The sequence below is a fragment of the Varanus komodoensis genome, unplaced genomic scaffold (assembly GCF_004798865.1).
Source record: "Varanus komodoensis strain SLA01 unplaced genomic scaffold, ASM479886v1 scaffold24, whole genome shotgun sequence".
NCBI lineage: Eukaryota > Metazoa > Chordata > Lepidosauria > Squamata > Varanidae > Varanus > Varanus komodoensis.
The window spans coordinates 9,923,994-9,939,498 of NW_025335641.1; the positions used below are offsets into that span (position 1 = coordinate 9,923,994).

Below are 15,505 nucleotides of genomic sequence, written 5' to 3' on the forward strand. Positions count from 1 at the left end.
AGAAGAGGAAGCCATTACGAAGGATGTGGAACATTTCGCACACTGAAGAAAACTCTGGGTGACTTAGTACAAGGTCAGAAGAAAAGCTCCATGGTGGAATTTTCAAAGGTCTCATGTGGCATTTTCTACATCAGAAAATAGAGGAGTAAATTGACTTCCTTTTTATTGCTTAATCAGATTACAAGGCAGATGGCATAGAGCAACTAAGGTTTTCAGCATTCTTATCAGACCACTCTGTAAGTCTTTTCGAGAAGCTATGTTAGGCCTGCTGGTAGTTAGAAGCCACTCTGAAAACAAACCATGGGTGCTCTGACTGCTTACACATGAATAACAAACCACAATGAGTTCAAACATCATGACAAGCCACCCTGAAACAAACAAGGGTGACAACCTGCCATGAACCCTTACACTGTAAGAACCAGGTCATTGTCTCTAAAATGAATAGCACCATGTTTTGCGTTAGCTGAAGATGTGAGTCGCTCCTTAAAGGCATCCCCACATAGTTCATGTTGCAAGTAACTGAATGTGATGTTGGATCATTGTGTTTGAAGCACAGATCAAAAGTTGAAGGTGTGGTTATTTTTGTAGGTTGTTGTTGCCATTGTTGTTGTTGGGAGCACCTGGAACTTACATTACTGGATAATAATTTATTGCTGTACGCCATCCTGAGGCTATGTAAAAGACAGGTTATAAATGTTTTAAATAAATAAAGTCAGTGGTTTTCATGATTCTGTAAGTTAGCCAGTAGTGCCATTTTCTCTTTATACAATTTAAATCATTGCTGTAATATAAAGGGGTTTGGTGAGCATGGAGCATGAAGGACACTTTACAAAGCTAAATTATTTTTCTTTATAACTTGGGATCAGAACCAAAGGGAATGGTAAGCCCTTCAATAAATTAACTTGCACTGTATCAGCAACAGGCCTTTTGGTGCCAAAGGAATCAGCCTGCTGCAGCTAGAAGGCAAAGCTTTGAATGGCTAGCATGGGCTTTAGGAGACAGACACAGAATAGAAAGAGTCATATTCTTGATTCATCTGTCTATATTAGAAGGATAGTGTGAGTAGTACCAGTTTGAAAAACCTCAAAGGTTTTTTGGCCAGAGAGGCATCCAAAACAGCTCTCAGAATAGTCAATGCCTTCACTATGTTGATGGGTGGATAGGTTCAGATGGGTGACCACTTATTCTCAGAGCCACACAGACCAGCCTTGCCCACTGTCCACATGTTAGGTCCCTCTGAGGAATCATTTAGCTCCTCTTCATTGCCTCCAGGGCACCAGTTTTATTATTTTCTCTAGTATAAGAAGTAGAGTGCAAAGCTACAGTATATTTAAGTCTCACTGAGGTCTGTAGTACAGGAGTGCAGAACCACTGCTAGTGAACCAATCTGCTCTGTGGACCCTGCTAGGGGTTTTCCAACAGTTGGGTTGGACTACAAGTCACGTGCCATGGAAGATCCCTTCCTGAAGGGAACCCCTGGTATTATCTCTGATCTGGGAGAGATAACAGTGGCAATGCAGACCAACTGAGACTCAGCTCAGAGGCGGGAATCCAAAATATTTTATAGTCCCTCAGTCAACGTCTAGGTCGTAAGATCATTCCCTCCGAGTCTGGAATATATAGTTTCTGAAAATAGTTATATGTAAGGGAGAAAATTGTTGATGGCTAATTTTAAGACTAAACAAGTATCATTTTGTTTACAGAAGAGAAGAAGATTATAAGAATCAGTTGTGAAAACATCCAAAGTTTCATAGTACTGCTGTTATAAACTTTGCCAGCATGGAAGCAGAGTGTTTCTCTGCTTCTTAAGGGAAGAGGAAAGCAGAACGCATTTGTTAGTATGTTAGGTATTTAGTAATAGAAAGGCAGCTGTCATCTTCATTACAGCTTAGTCCACTAAGCTGTCAGAATTTCATTACACAAATGGGTGGGGAGTCCTTTCTTACACGTGCCTAACAAACTGAAGACAAAGTGCTTGCCAATGTTTTAATTTCTTTTCATGTTCTGGTTAGAACATAAGTAGAAAGCCATCCACTTCACAGTGTCATAAATATGATAATCTATGAAAATAACAGAAAGCAGGTACTACTCAATGCAATCCTAGGATTTACTGAGACTTACTCCCAGGTAAATATGCATAGGATTGCAGCCTGCATAGAGCACAGTCAGAGCGGAAGGAATCCCTGATGTATTCAAGTCTCTTCTGTTTGGAGAAGATGTTATTGTCTATTAAGTGACAGACTGCCAGATGTTCATGAAGTAGCACAGTAATGTGCTGAAATTTTTATCGGTTATTCTCCATTCTCAATGCCTTCCTACTTCCTACCACAGGGGTATCATTCATTTTGGCATTTTTGCTAATCAAGCATTTGAATAACAGAACTGTGTTTAAGTCCCCTTTTTGTGGTGCATATTTCATAATAAGGAGACCGTATCCACACAAATGTAGCAAAAAATAATTCCTCAAATATTTTTATGTTTCAAAGAGGACAAAGAAACCAGATGAAGAGAACCATGTGAAACCCAAACAACAGAGAAGAGTATAGTCATTAATAGAACAGCAATGTTGCTGATAGAGCTGATGCTAACTTTCAGCCAAACCAAAATTTTGAGGCAAATGTTGAGATTTCATTAGACAAACTGCCCAAGGAATGTTGTGGACAAGAAGAATCCTGGTAATAGGAACAAAAGTTCTCAATAGAGAAAAGACCACGTTCTTTTTTGCCCAACCAAAAATGGAATACCCCCTGAAGGAATACCCAGCCTCCTATAGAATGTCATTAATCTCTTCAACACTCTTTTTACTTCCTCTGGGATTCTGTAGGCAAAATATAATACATGAACACCCCCGATGTTCACTCAAAATGCCTACAGGAGCAGAAACTTCCACTTCTTCCCTTTCTGCAAATTTCAGTGACCAAGCTAGCAATGATCTATTCCATGAACTAATGAAATAATGTCTAGGTAAATCCATTTCTGACACTGTATTGTAGCCAGTTCTCCCAAGTGTAGTGAGCGCTTGTATTTATGATAACTTAGTTTAAAGGACAGACAGATGAAATGGGATGCACATGAAAGCAAATTAGCTTAGAAGGCAGAGGCCAAGAGGTCTCATGCATTGGGGCCCCTTGTACAATATCAGCACAAAGCAAAATGAAAGCAAGGATGCAAACAGTGCAGCCCGCACAGAGAATTCCTTTAAAGCAAAAAGTAAAGTTGAAGCGTACAGTGTAGCAAACTTTAATTGAATTCCATTCTTTTAAAAAATTATATGATGATTCATTGACTGAACAGAACAAAGGAAATGGATAAATAGAACTAGAACAATATGACACAGTGAATTTACTCATAGCTGTTATTGTGATTGGCACAGGAGAGAGATGGAATGTTTTACTGTTAAGTTTCTCTGTTGCTCTTTTTAGATTTTACCTATCTGATCAGTATGCTTTGCAGCCAACATGGAAGGTCCAAGCAAAATATTACATGACGGAACCTTCAGCTGGATTTACACATCTGTTCCTTCCCACAGCAGCCCCTCTGGAAATGAATACCTCTTTCTTAGAGTTTTCTACCACCACAGCCACCAATTTGTGGAGGTGGCACCCCTTCCATTGGGCAACCCATTGCTATTAACACCAAAATGTGGGAAACCTTCGATAGGTTAGTCCCGCATTGCTTCTGCTGTCATCTATATATGCAGTGCACCACTCTATGGATACAGAAGGCTCAACCTCTTCAGAAGTTTGGCTCTACACATACAAGGCAATGTATGTGGCAAAAACACAAAATAAGAATGTCTGAATAGGGTTCAGGTTATATTGTATCTTTCCTCTGACTCAAATATTTATTGTTGTGTTTATTTAATAGAATATTTATTATTATTTATTTTATACTGCTCCATAGCCAAAGCTCTCTGGGCAGTTTACAGCAATGTAAAGTATTTTTCCCTGGTATACATAACACTTTCATCTCCGGTCCTTTTAACAAAACAGAAAAATTGTACTTGTTAGAGTTTTGAAGAATTTTTTTTCACCCCCACCCCAAACTTCATTAAACTGCCACATAGTCAGGAGGCCCTGCTGAATGGACTGTAGTGGGGGTGAACTCCAATGATCAAGGGGAGAGACCTTCCTCAGATGAACCCCTTTCTTTCATAAAAGGTTTCTTTTTCTTGCAGAAGGCAGATCTTGAATCCAGCTTTCAGTTAGCATGCATACAAGCTGCCATTTTCAAAACACTACTGTGCATTGGGGGTAATCAAAACAGTTTGGAGGGCACTGGAACCCACTGAAATGTCAAATACCCACCCTACAGAAACACGACAGTGTCTTTTCTGAGGGTCATAACTATCCTTACCCCAGGGAAAACTATTTCTATAACAGTGTCCATTTAAGAAGCAGAAGCAAGAAGGTACAGCTGTTCACCTGTCCCTCAGCTTGTGCCATTTAAGGAGGTCAAAGGGAACCTCCATCTCCCATCCTCATGTTTCAAGCCACTTCCTAGTTCTCCACACTGAATAGCTATTATTCTAAACAATAAAATGGGGCAGAATTCTACATATTAAAAAATACCAAAATTAATATTTGAAAGCCATGCTGCTTCCTTGACATATCATGAAAAGATCTGAAAGCAGAACGTGCAAACATGCTAAGGATCTGCTCTCCTTTCTCTCTTTTCCCTTCCTTCCGAAGTCTTCCATCTAGGCCTATGTCATGCCCTCCTGTCCTTCTCGCTTCCTCAGTCCTTGCATGTGTGTGCATGTGTGGGCATTTTCCAGACTCTCTAAAGTACTAAACCTTGGAAGTGGTGAAAATCTCTGGCCATCTCTATACTCTGCATTAGTTTTTGCTAATGTATTAGTGCATGCATGCTTTCCTTCCTTCCCTTGTTCTCATCCTTTCTACTACTACTTCTTCTTCTTTTGTTAAATGTGCATTTGTCATAGTTCTGGTCACATATATTTCCCTTCCTCTAATACAAGCACTATTTCTTGTATGTAGAAATATTACAGTAATTTAAAAACAAAGACACCTGGCAACTGTTTCTATTAGGAAACCAGCCTCTTCTCTAGTTCATAATATGCTCAATTGGCTTTAGATTGATCTGTGAATAAATTATAATCAAAACAGGCTTATTCACCTTAAAGCTTTGCAGGCTTAAGGTTTCATTGTTGATTCATTATGTTGTCAGTTCTCTATTGGCAGCCTAATGCTTTTATATCTAGATAGAAACAGTTCTACTGGTAGATACTGCTATCTTTAAATGAGTAGGATTTAGCTTATCCAGTGAGAACAAATTCATCAATGATGAATCCCCTGAGAAATACTGAAACAAACACCACATGGTTGCTGGAGATTTGTACAGTTCATCAGTTACAAGGTGCTTTTGGAAGCCTCATGCAGAAGATTTGCTTTCAGATAAAAAAAAAAAAGAGTTGGTGGGAACCCTGTGCTATAACACTTGAAACCAACATCTGCCAGATTTGACACTGAGATGGTTTCACATGTTACAAAATCTTCTGTCATTGCTGCAATAAAACATACCTACTCCATGGACATTGCTCTATACACACCTCACTTGCGCAAGCCAGCAGTGCATGCCTGTGAAAATGTTTTGGGCATAGTTAGTTCCAGAAATTCAGTCCTTCCAGGCTCGTGTGGATATCATTTCTGTGGACCTGTTCAGGCAGCCCCCTCATTGTGCCGTGGTTAAGAGGCCGAGCTGTGGACTGCCAGGTCTGTACCTCAACTCTTGTTTCTGCTGTAGACTCATTGGGTGGCTTCAGCAAGCCATGTTCTTCTAGCCTCAGCCCTCCACCTTCTAGCTGGAGAAAATCAGGTTGATCTACCTCGATAGCCTGACTGTCATAAGGATCACAGCAACAAGCAGAGCCTTTTGAATATTCAGAAGTGCCAAATAAATGTTAAGTATTATTATGACCTACTTCTTGTTACTGTATGGCAAACCTGACCAAGATACGTGTCTCCTGCCTCACCCCTCTGCTGGCAGCGGAACTGCTATAAAATATGCTATGTTCGACTTTCAGCGCCAAACCAGCAAGAAACTGAGAAGTCAGCTGCCCTCAATATGCAGCTGAGTAGGCCGATTTGGCTTTTCTGCTACCATCTTGAAAAGGTGCATGATTATTCTGCTTTGAAAAGAAAACATAGCTGAATTGTTGTACTGGCTGTTTGTATATTGCATGGCCTTTGCTGCTCATTTTGCCTCACCCTTTTAAAGCTGTGGCTTTAGGCTGATTTTGCCATGAAGAATCTTCTGAAGTTAATTTAAGAAAGCTAAAGGCAATAAGTGTTTGGAATGATGGCACTGTGGAAATAGGTGTTTCCTTAGGTGTGCCTGTTGTTCCATCAAAAGATTCCTTAGGTGTGCCTGTTGTTCCATCAAAAGATTCCTTAGGTGTGCCTGTTGTTCCATCAAGAGATCTTCATTATTTTAGATTTCCAAGTTTAAATGTCTTTAGCTTAAACATTTATGTTTGGTTGTTTGTTTGTTTGTTTGTTTTTGATAAGTTGTGAGCCAAATTGGGAGTTCAGAATAGCAAAAGATAGTTACTTTGTATTGCCCAGTTCTGGTTTGGTGCCTTTGACATGTGAATCAGTTTGCTTAGATGAGTTCCTGAATCTAATATGGGAGAAACAGTGACCTCCTACTTATTCAGTTGGGTGTATGGTTACAAAATTAGTAACAATAAATTTATTATACATTAGTATATATAACCAAACATTAGAGGAAAAGACGGGAACTGCATCTAGCCTTTCTGTTTGTGGGAGTTCTTTCAAGTTCTGTCTGTTGGAACACTCTTCCTATGATGCATTGAGCTTTCTTATGATTCTGATTTGGCTTGGCTTGCTCTGTTTGATTAAATGTTTTCTTACAATGAAGTTGGGGAGCCAATTGTCCACGGGCATATTCCATTTTCCAGGAAGAAGCCAACACTATCAACCAGTTTTGATTCATGGCACCACTTGCTAGTTCAGAGAGCGTGATGATCTCCCTGAGCTGCAGCTGGCTTTATCAGATTGACATGCAGTCTGTGGGAACTGGCATGCCTAGAAATTGGAACCAGTATTCCTAGGTTTCTGGCTGGCAGCATTTGGAGCTTACTATTCTTCCCCACTAGTGTATTATGTGAAAGCAAGCCCAGAGGCTAAAGATTAAGAAGTTCAGTGAGGTCAAACAGTGAAATGAATAAAATTAGCACTTTCTAGCGTTTGCTTGGAACTTACTGCCATTATATTAATAGAACCAATATTCCTTTAAGTACCATGCCAAGATAATCTCAGCATATGCTTTTTAAAGAGTTGTGGCAAATCCATTAGCTGTAAAAAGAGACCAGTGTAGACTGTTAAGCAAACTGGGTTTGTCCCCAAAGTTCAAGAACTGTTTATTTCATGATTTTCCTTGCAGCATAAAACTAAACTTATTTAATTATAAAGGGTGAATCTAAATTATTTATAAAAATGACCTGCATTTATACACAACAGAACCTTGGTGAAGCAATCTTCGGAATGATGGAATAACTGGGACTCACGAAAGTCGTATTAGAGATGTCTTGCATCTCTTCATGCTACTAAATTGTCTGGTTTCTAGTGTTCAAATACTGAAGCCTTCACTGCAGCACTGACAGCACACGTCACCTTCCAAGAACATCTCTGGTGATAACACGAGATGTTCAAAGCAACAATCAGGCTGCACAAGACTTTATTTCATGTGTGGGCCTGGGGCAGTTCCACTTTGCTCTGCTACTCTCCATCACACTGTTTAAGCACATTCCATTTTTCTCGGATTAACTGCCATGCCCTTCCATTCCAAGCTGGGTGGGAGACGTCCATGAGCAAATGAGGGGTTGTGATGGTGCCACCTCGTGCCGATTGTGGTGGGAAAGGTCAGCGACAATTATAGAGCTGTGCAACACTGGAAAACTCATTTTGTTTGAGCTTAGTGGACTTTGACACTTGGTCAACCCAACAGTCAAAAGAGTGCTGAGTCGGGGGCACTTTTGGCTTCTGCAAAATTGCTCAAAATATTTGTGCAAATTTAGAATTGAGAAATGCATGTCTCTAGTGCAATCAGGGCAAACTTGTTAGATTCTCATCACTGCTCTTACTATTGTAGCAGTTGACATGAGAGGTATGGAATCATCTGAATGCATAGGCACAAACTCCAAATTTTGTGCAAATTTTCCTTGTTTTTTTAAAGGTGCAAATCACTGCTCATGTCTGTTTGCTGGCTCAACTCGCCTCAGATCAGCTCAGTGCCAGCACAGATTCTATGAGGTTCACTTGAGACCATCCATCAGTTTTTACCCCACTGTCAGATTCTTCACATATCCATAGTGACTCATCCCTTCTCCAAGGAGGAAGTGACATAAAACATGTTTATTTTGCCAATCCACTCATCTGCTGTTGGATATGATGAGTGCAGAGCAAACCCACCACACCCTGTCCTTTTCTCATGGTACACCCAATACACCCCCTCCTTTACCCATTTTGTTAATTTGTTGTTGGAGATGGTGGGGACAGAGAAAACTCTACATGCTGCACCCTTTCCCTGTAGAGCGGGGTTGATAAAGAGGAAGATGTTTACCTCAATGGGGAATTGATGGCATGTTTTCATCTACATTTCTGTGCTGTGATAATTATATACTGCCTCTTTCTTTTAGAAACTTCCCTGTTTTGGCCCCTATCTTGAACAACGCAAGAAGATAATAGCGGAGAATAAGTTGAAACAGAGCAGCCCTCCTCCTCAGCCCAAGAAAAAATACTTTGTTCCAAAGAAGCCCATCCCGGCAGTGAAGGTAAGAAGACTAGAAAGACACACACAAGAGGAGGAGCTGTCACCAATGACCATTTTTGCGCATATTGTTCTGTTTCGATGACATGAGAGTGGGTCAGTGCATCAACAGCTGTGTTTGTTACACAGTGAAAGAAGCCTTGAGTGAGGCCTACAAGCCTTGAGGAAACTTCTCTGCCGCTTAGCATAGCATGCGCTGCTTTACCTAATGATGCTGCTTTCCTGGAAATGGATCACGAGCCTTGCATGAGTGCACCTTATTTTTGAAAAATGAAGCTCATCTATTTTTAGATTGTGGTTTGGTTAACGTCGATTGTTTTATCACATCTCTATACCAGATGCGTAGTCCATTTCACCTTGCCATGTGTATGGCAGTACAGAATACCAAGCTATCCTGTGATGAGGAACACCTTGGGGTAGTTTGATCACCTGTATGAGTCTACGTTAATTTACACAGCTAGGAAATACCTGCATTGCCTGTTCTTTTCCAGTGAAAGAGCGGATGAGTGCCAGCCCTTACCTGAGGAAGCAGACCCTCCTGTTTCCATGTCAGCTGCTTGGAACATAAGAGAGGGCAGCTCTGTCTGGGGTGTTGATGGCTTACAGGACTTGCAGACCCCTTTGAGCATCCCTCCCCTTGTTTGATTGTTCGGGGGAGGTATAACTAGGGGTCCAGATCACAGGATGAGCCTGCATGTATTCAGCAGGTCCAGAGAGGGCTGCCAAGGATGCTAGAGTTGGGGCCAGAGAATACTGGCCCTTCTCATAGAATCACAGAACAATATTATTATTATTATTATTATTATTATTATTATTATTATTATTATTATTATTATTATAACATTTCTATGCCGCCCCTTGCCGAAACCTCGGGGCAGCTTACAACATGATAAAATACATTGAAATACAATAGTACATAATAAATTACCATTAAATATAAAAATACAAAAAATACATTGATTTACAAAGGGCCATGAAGGCCATCGGGTCCAGCCTGCAGGTGCAGGACACCACATTACACCATCCCCTGCAGATGGCTGCCCATTTGCCTCTTGAATGACATAGAAACATAGAAGCAGAACGAGTCAGAAGGGGTTTCCCGGGCCATCTAGTCTGACCTCCAGCACCAGCCGGCTCCGCTCACGACATGCCCACCATGTGGACGTCCAGCCTATCCTTGAACACCCGCACTGATGGGGCCTCAACGACCCCTCGTGGAAGCCCATTCCACACCCTCAGGGTCCCAACTGTCAGGAAGTGCTTCCTGGCATCCAAATGGAACCTTGGCTCCCTGAGCTTTGCTCCGTTGGAGCACGTCCTGTCTTCCTCTGCAGGGGAGAACAGGCCTCTACCCGTCTCCATGTGACATCCCCTCACATACCTGTATGTCGCCAACAGATCCCCTCTGAGTCTCCTCTTCTCCAGGCTGAAGCCACCCAGTTCCCTCATTCTCGCCTCACACCCCATCCCCTGCAAACCGGCCACCAGCCTTGTGGCCCTACGCTGCACTGACTCTAACCTGGCTATATCATTTCTGTAATGAGGGGCCCAAAACTGAGCACAGTACCCCAGTTGCGGGTGCACCAGAGTCGTATAGAGTGGTAGTAACACCTCTCTCGATCTAGAAGCCACACTTCTGGCTATGCAACCAAGGGTGGCGTTCGCCCTCTTGACCACCGCATCACACTGCTGACTCATGTTTAGCCTGCAGTCAACCAGCACCCTGAGGTCCCTTTCACAAGTGCTGCTTTCCAGCCACTTGTCCCCTAACCTGTACTTATGACACCTGTTCCTGTGCCCCAAGTGCAAGACCTTGCACTTATCCACATTGAACGCCATCCTGTTGTCTCCAGCCCACTTCCATAGTCTGTCCAGATCCTTCTCTCACGCCCGCTGGCCTCAAAAATGGAGGCCAGCGGGCGAGAACCCCTGCCAACTCTCTAAGTACTCTCAGGTGTAACCCGTCAGGGCCTGGCACCTTTGTAATGTCCAATGCCCTTAGGAGCCCCTCAACTTCAAGGCGGGTGACTCTAATCTGTGCCCCTAAGTCCCCAGCCTCATCTAATCTCCTATGTGGATATCCCCCATCCTGCTTTGGGGAGAACACAGAGGCAAAATAGTCATTTAGCATCTGTGCCTGTTCCCTCATATCAGTCACTGGATCTCCTTCCTCGTTATTTAGTGGTCCCACCACTTGTCTCCCCTTCCTCTTCCTATTTACATGCTGAAAGAAGCCCTTTTTGTTGCTCTTGATATTCTGGGCAAGTCTCAGCTTGTAATCAGCCTTAGCCTTGTGAAGAATCCTTCTGCAACGGGCTTCCTCCTCCTGGTATACCCTTTTGTCTATTTGCCCCAATACCCATTTCCTACAGAGGTTCCTCTTTCATCTAATCCCTCTAACCACCTCCTTTTGCATCCATGGCAGCACTCTCCTCCGCCTCCCCTTACTAACTAGAGGTATCGTCAAGGCTTGCGCCTCCAAAACCTCCCTTTTGAGTGCTATCCACCCCTCCTCAACACGCTTACCTTCCAGTAACCTATCCCAGGAGACTTTCCCCAGTCTGACCTTCTGTTGGCCAAAGTTGGCCCTCATGAAGTCCCATTTTCTAGTGCTCGACCTGCTGCACGTCGCCAGTCCCCTGATCTCAAAGCAAAGGATGGAGTGATCACTCGCATCCAGAGCTCCCCTAATCTGTACTTCATCTATCAGCTCCTCCCTATTGGTCAAGACCAAGTCAAGGATGTTTCCCCCCCCTCGTCGCCTCTCAGACCCTCTGTGTGAAAAACCCTCCCTCTATAGCTTCTAGGAAGCGACGTGACCTGGCTGTCACCGCCGAGTGAGTCTCCCAACTAATATCTGGAAGATTGAAATCTCCCATAATTACCGTGTCTCTCCCCCGAGATATCTTTGAATCTGGCCTGTCAGGACATCATCCAGGGTCTCAAGTTGACCTGGAGGGCGATAACATACCCCCACTGTCAGGTCTCTTTCCCTGTCAAAACCCCTAAGTTTCACCCAGACTGCTTCTACCGAATCCCCATCTGTGCTGCATTCTATCTCACTGCATCCTATCCCTTCCCTGATGTATAAAGCAATGCCCCCACCCATTTCCCTTCCTGTCCTTTCTAAAAAGGTGATACCCTTCTATGTTCACATTCCAGACTTGCCTTTCATCCCACCAAGTTTCTGTGATTCCCACCAGGTCATACCCTCCTATTCCCAGGAGAGCTTCAAGCTCTTCCTGCTTATTACCCATGCTCCTAGCATTGGTGTACATGCACCTCAACTCCTTTCCACAGCTTCCTTTCCTTGGAGTTCCCAGCCTCCTCCTTCCTCCCATCCTCCCTGATACCTGGCCCCTCTCTGTAGGAGTCCTGTCAGTCCCTGCAGTACCTCTAAAACCCTGCTCCCACAGCCCTGATCCTTTCCCCACACTTGTCCAGTGCAGACACGTTTCTGGGGGGCCTGAACCCACCTCCCCCAGCTCAGTTTAAAATCTTCCGGACGAAGCTCAATAGAGCATCTCCAAAGGACCCTTTCCCCATCCTTGTGAGGTTTAACCCGTCCCTTGCCAGAAGTCCATTGGCAAGAAACCGAGTGCCATGGTCAAGGAACCCAAAGCGTTCCTTCGGGCACCACACCCTAAGCCAGTCATTCACCTTGGAGGCCCTCCTGTCCCTTCCTGGCCCAAATCCCTGGACCAGTAAGATTGACGAGAAGGCCACTTGGGCCTTAGCTCCCTGAGTTTCTTTCCCAAGGCCTCGAAGTCCCTGGTGATCCCCACCACACTCTGCCTGGCCACGTCGTTTGTGCCCACATGGATCACCAGGAGTGACTGGTGACCCCCAGAGTGAACAAGACGCTCCACTCTGTCCTTCACATGCCGGATGCGGCAGGCAGCAAACCTCCCTTGTGCCCAGGTTGGGGCGGCACACCGCTGCCTCAGTGCCCCTCAGCAGGGAGTCCCCAACAACAATCACGCACCGCCGTGTCTTCCTGGTGGTGGTGGGCGGCCGTGCCCTGGCCCTCGCCTCTCCTGCAGCGGCCACCTTGCCGCTTGTTGTCCCAGGCTGGGGGTCCTGCTGGTCCCCAGAGGCCTCATCAGCCCCAGCCTCCCCAAGTGGAGAGAACCTGTTTCCCAGGTCCAGATTGGTGCCAGGAGAAGAAGGAGGCCATGCTGGCCTCCTGTGGGTGACATACCCCCATGTCTTTGTGGCTGCTCCTCCCCTGGCCTCTCCCTCAACCCTCTGTCCAGAAGGGGGCTGCTCCCGGGGGGCCTGGAGACCTCTTTCGGCCCTCAGGCACCTCACCTCCTCCTCTAGCAGGGTCACCATCTTGCACCGAGGGCAAGTGTAACCCTGCCTCTCCTGGGGGAGAAAAGCGAACATGTTGCAGCTGTCACAGCGGACAGCAACACCCGTGAGTCCCGAAAAAGGCCATCTCCTGGTCTGCCATTGGGATCCCTTCCGAGACCTTACCTTGGTCCCCTGTCTTGTCTGTCCGGCAGTTCCTCTCACTCGCCCAGTTCTCCCAGACAAAACCCACTCACACACGACCACAAGGATAAAATAAACTTAAATTGGAGAAAAAACAAAGCAAAGCACAGCACAGCACCCCCCCCCAAAAAAAAAACAAGGAGAGGAGCAAAAAAAAAAAAAAAACCCTCTGCGTCCCAGGGAAGGGAGTCCCCGGACAGCCCAGGCCGCAGCTAAGGGACGCAGACAAGGGACGACACCAAGAGGCCAGAGCCAAGAGGGCTTGCAGTGGCCAAGCGCAGCCTTATCAGTCCCTCCGGCCGGTGGCCCCGCCCCCTGCTCCCTCCTGCCCCCCCAAGCCTCTCTGGCCCCGCCCCCTTCCTCTCCGCTGCTCCTGGCCCTCTGCTCCGCTGCCCAGCTCCTCCCTTGCCTTCGCCAGTCCCCTGGCCACTCAGCCCTCTCTCCCAGCCTGTGCCTCTGCTGCTCTGCCGCTCTGCCAAGAGGCCAGAGCCAAAAGTGTGGGAGAGCCCACAACCTCCTTAGGCCATTGTTTCCGCTGGCTCCAGGACAAGATTATTATTAACCATGTGAGAGGGAAATGACTGAATGGGTCTATAATCTCATGTTTATCTTGTCTCAAGCTGCCAGTGGTTCATATCATTCTAATAGTTCAAGTTCTTCTGCTCGGATATCATTGTGACTTCCGCCTTCTCTCTGTTTTCCTGGAAAACCTCTACAGCCATGGAAACTCCCAACAACTTTATTTATTTATTTATTCTGAATGGGGCCTGGTGCTTTCAAAAGCTCTGTCACCTTAGGGGTTTTACAGTTTTCTGTTCCTTGCAGAGAAAATATTGATATAATCATCAGAGAGAAAAACACCTGCAGTTTCAGTGAAGTCTAGCTTTGCCATGGCAGGTGAAACTGAGAATTGAGAAAAGATGGTGAGGAGTGAAAGGACACACAGAAATCGAGAAAGGAAAGAGAGAGGAAAATAAATAACCGTGTGTGTGCGCACACGCGCGCGCACACAATTATACAACTAGTAAGAATGTTGCTAGGAAAAAACAGAACTACTAGATGAAAATAGAAGTCAATTTTTGAACCAAAAGCTACCGCCAAATCTCAAAATAATGAACATTAGGGATAGAGGTAATAGGAAAACGTTTACAAAGATGTTTTTTCAAAATTGTGTTAACATAGGACAAATCTAAATTGCTTTCTTTTTAATAGAATAATAATCCTCTCACCAACAACATACTAGCATGCTTTTTTTGAAACTCATGATGTCTTATAACCAACTTTTGAAGCAATTTAAAATCAAAGAACAAGTTCACACAGACCTTAATACAGCAAACGGAGGGGATCCTTGTGATGCCCAATTTCCTTCTGAATGCATAGGCCCCGTACCGCCATATAAAGGCTGAAAGGGAGGAAGAGAAGATTCAAGACGGAGGACATCCTATTGGGACATTTTAAAAAAACCTGGTCTTGCTGGAGGTGACATTGACCTTATTTTCCATAGACAGAGGATATGAAGAGGGTATAAGATGATCTCAAAGGGCACATGAATTCAAATGGTGAGATGTACCAGATCCAGACCATACTACAGTCCTGAAAACTAAAACTCCCTTAAACTCCATGAATTGGCCCAGGAAGCCAACAGGGAGTGGCACTTTAGCTATACCCAGCAGCCTGGGCACACCCAGTGAAATCCTGTGGTTTCTTTTCCTGTCTTTGAACAGGAATTCTCCATACCATTAAGTAAACTATTTCCCTCTTGCCAGAATATTCTGGAATATATCCATGGAGGCTCCTATTGAGAAAACACTAACCCAGTTTCTACATGGATGCAGAGAAGTGGTCTGAAGGTCTAGGCAGGTGTGTATGAAAGGTGATGGTCTTTCAGGTAATCTAGACCCATCCACTTAGAGATTTGTGCTTTAACACCAGCATTTTGATTTGGACTTGGAAATGGATTCTCAGCCAGTGCAGCTCTGGTATAATATGGTCCAAGAGGGCAGTTCTGTTCACTAACTGGATTAGCTGAAGTTTCCCAACAATTTTCAAACGCAGCCCCACATATTACTTGCATTGCAGTAGTCCAAATGTGAGGTTGCCAGAGCGTGGATAATTTTAGCTGGGCTATCTCTATCCAGATAGACTGCTATACTAATTATGACCCTAAGCTGATAAATGGTACTCCAGGCAACCA

At 44.4% G+C, this 15,505-nt stretch overlaps 1 protein-coding gene across 5 annotated transcripts in view; it reads left to right on the plus strand.

The window, feature by feature from the left end:
* DPYD (dihydropyrimidine dehydrogenase) overlaps positions 1 to 15,505 on the plus strand; it is a 538,071-nt gene that overhangs the window by 505,132 nt on the left and 17,434 nt on the right. For all 5 annotated transcript variants that reach the window (XM_044432357.1, XM_044432358.1, XM_044432361.1 and 2 more), the window contains one exon: positions 8,684 to 8,818. In XM_044432357.1, the coding sequence (XP_044288292.1) occupies positions 8,684 to 8,818 (135 nt within the window). The remainder of the gene's footprint in view (positions 1 to 8,683; positions 8,819 to 15,505) is intronic.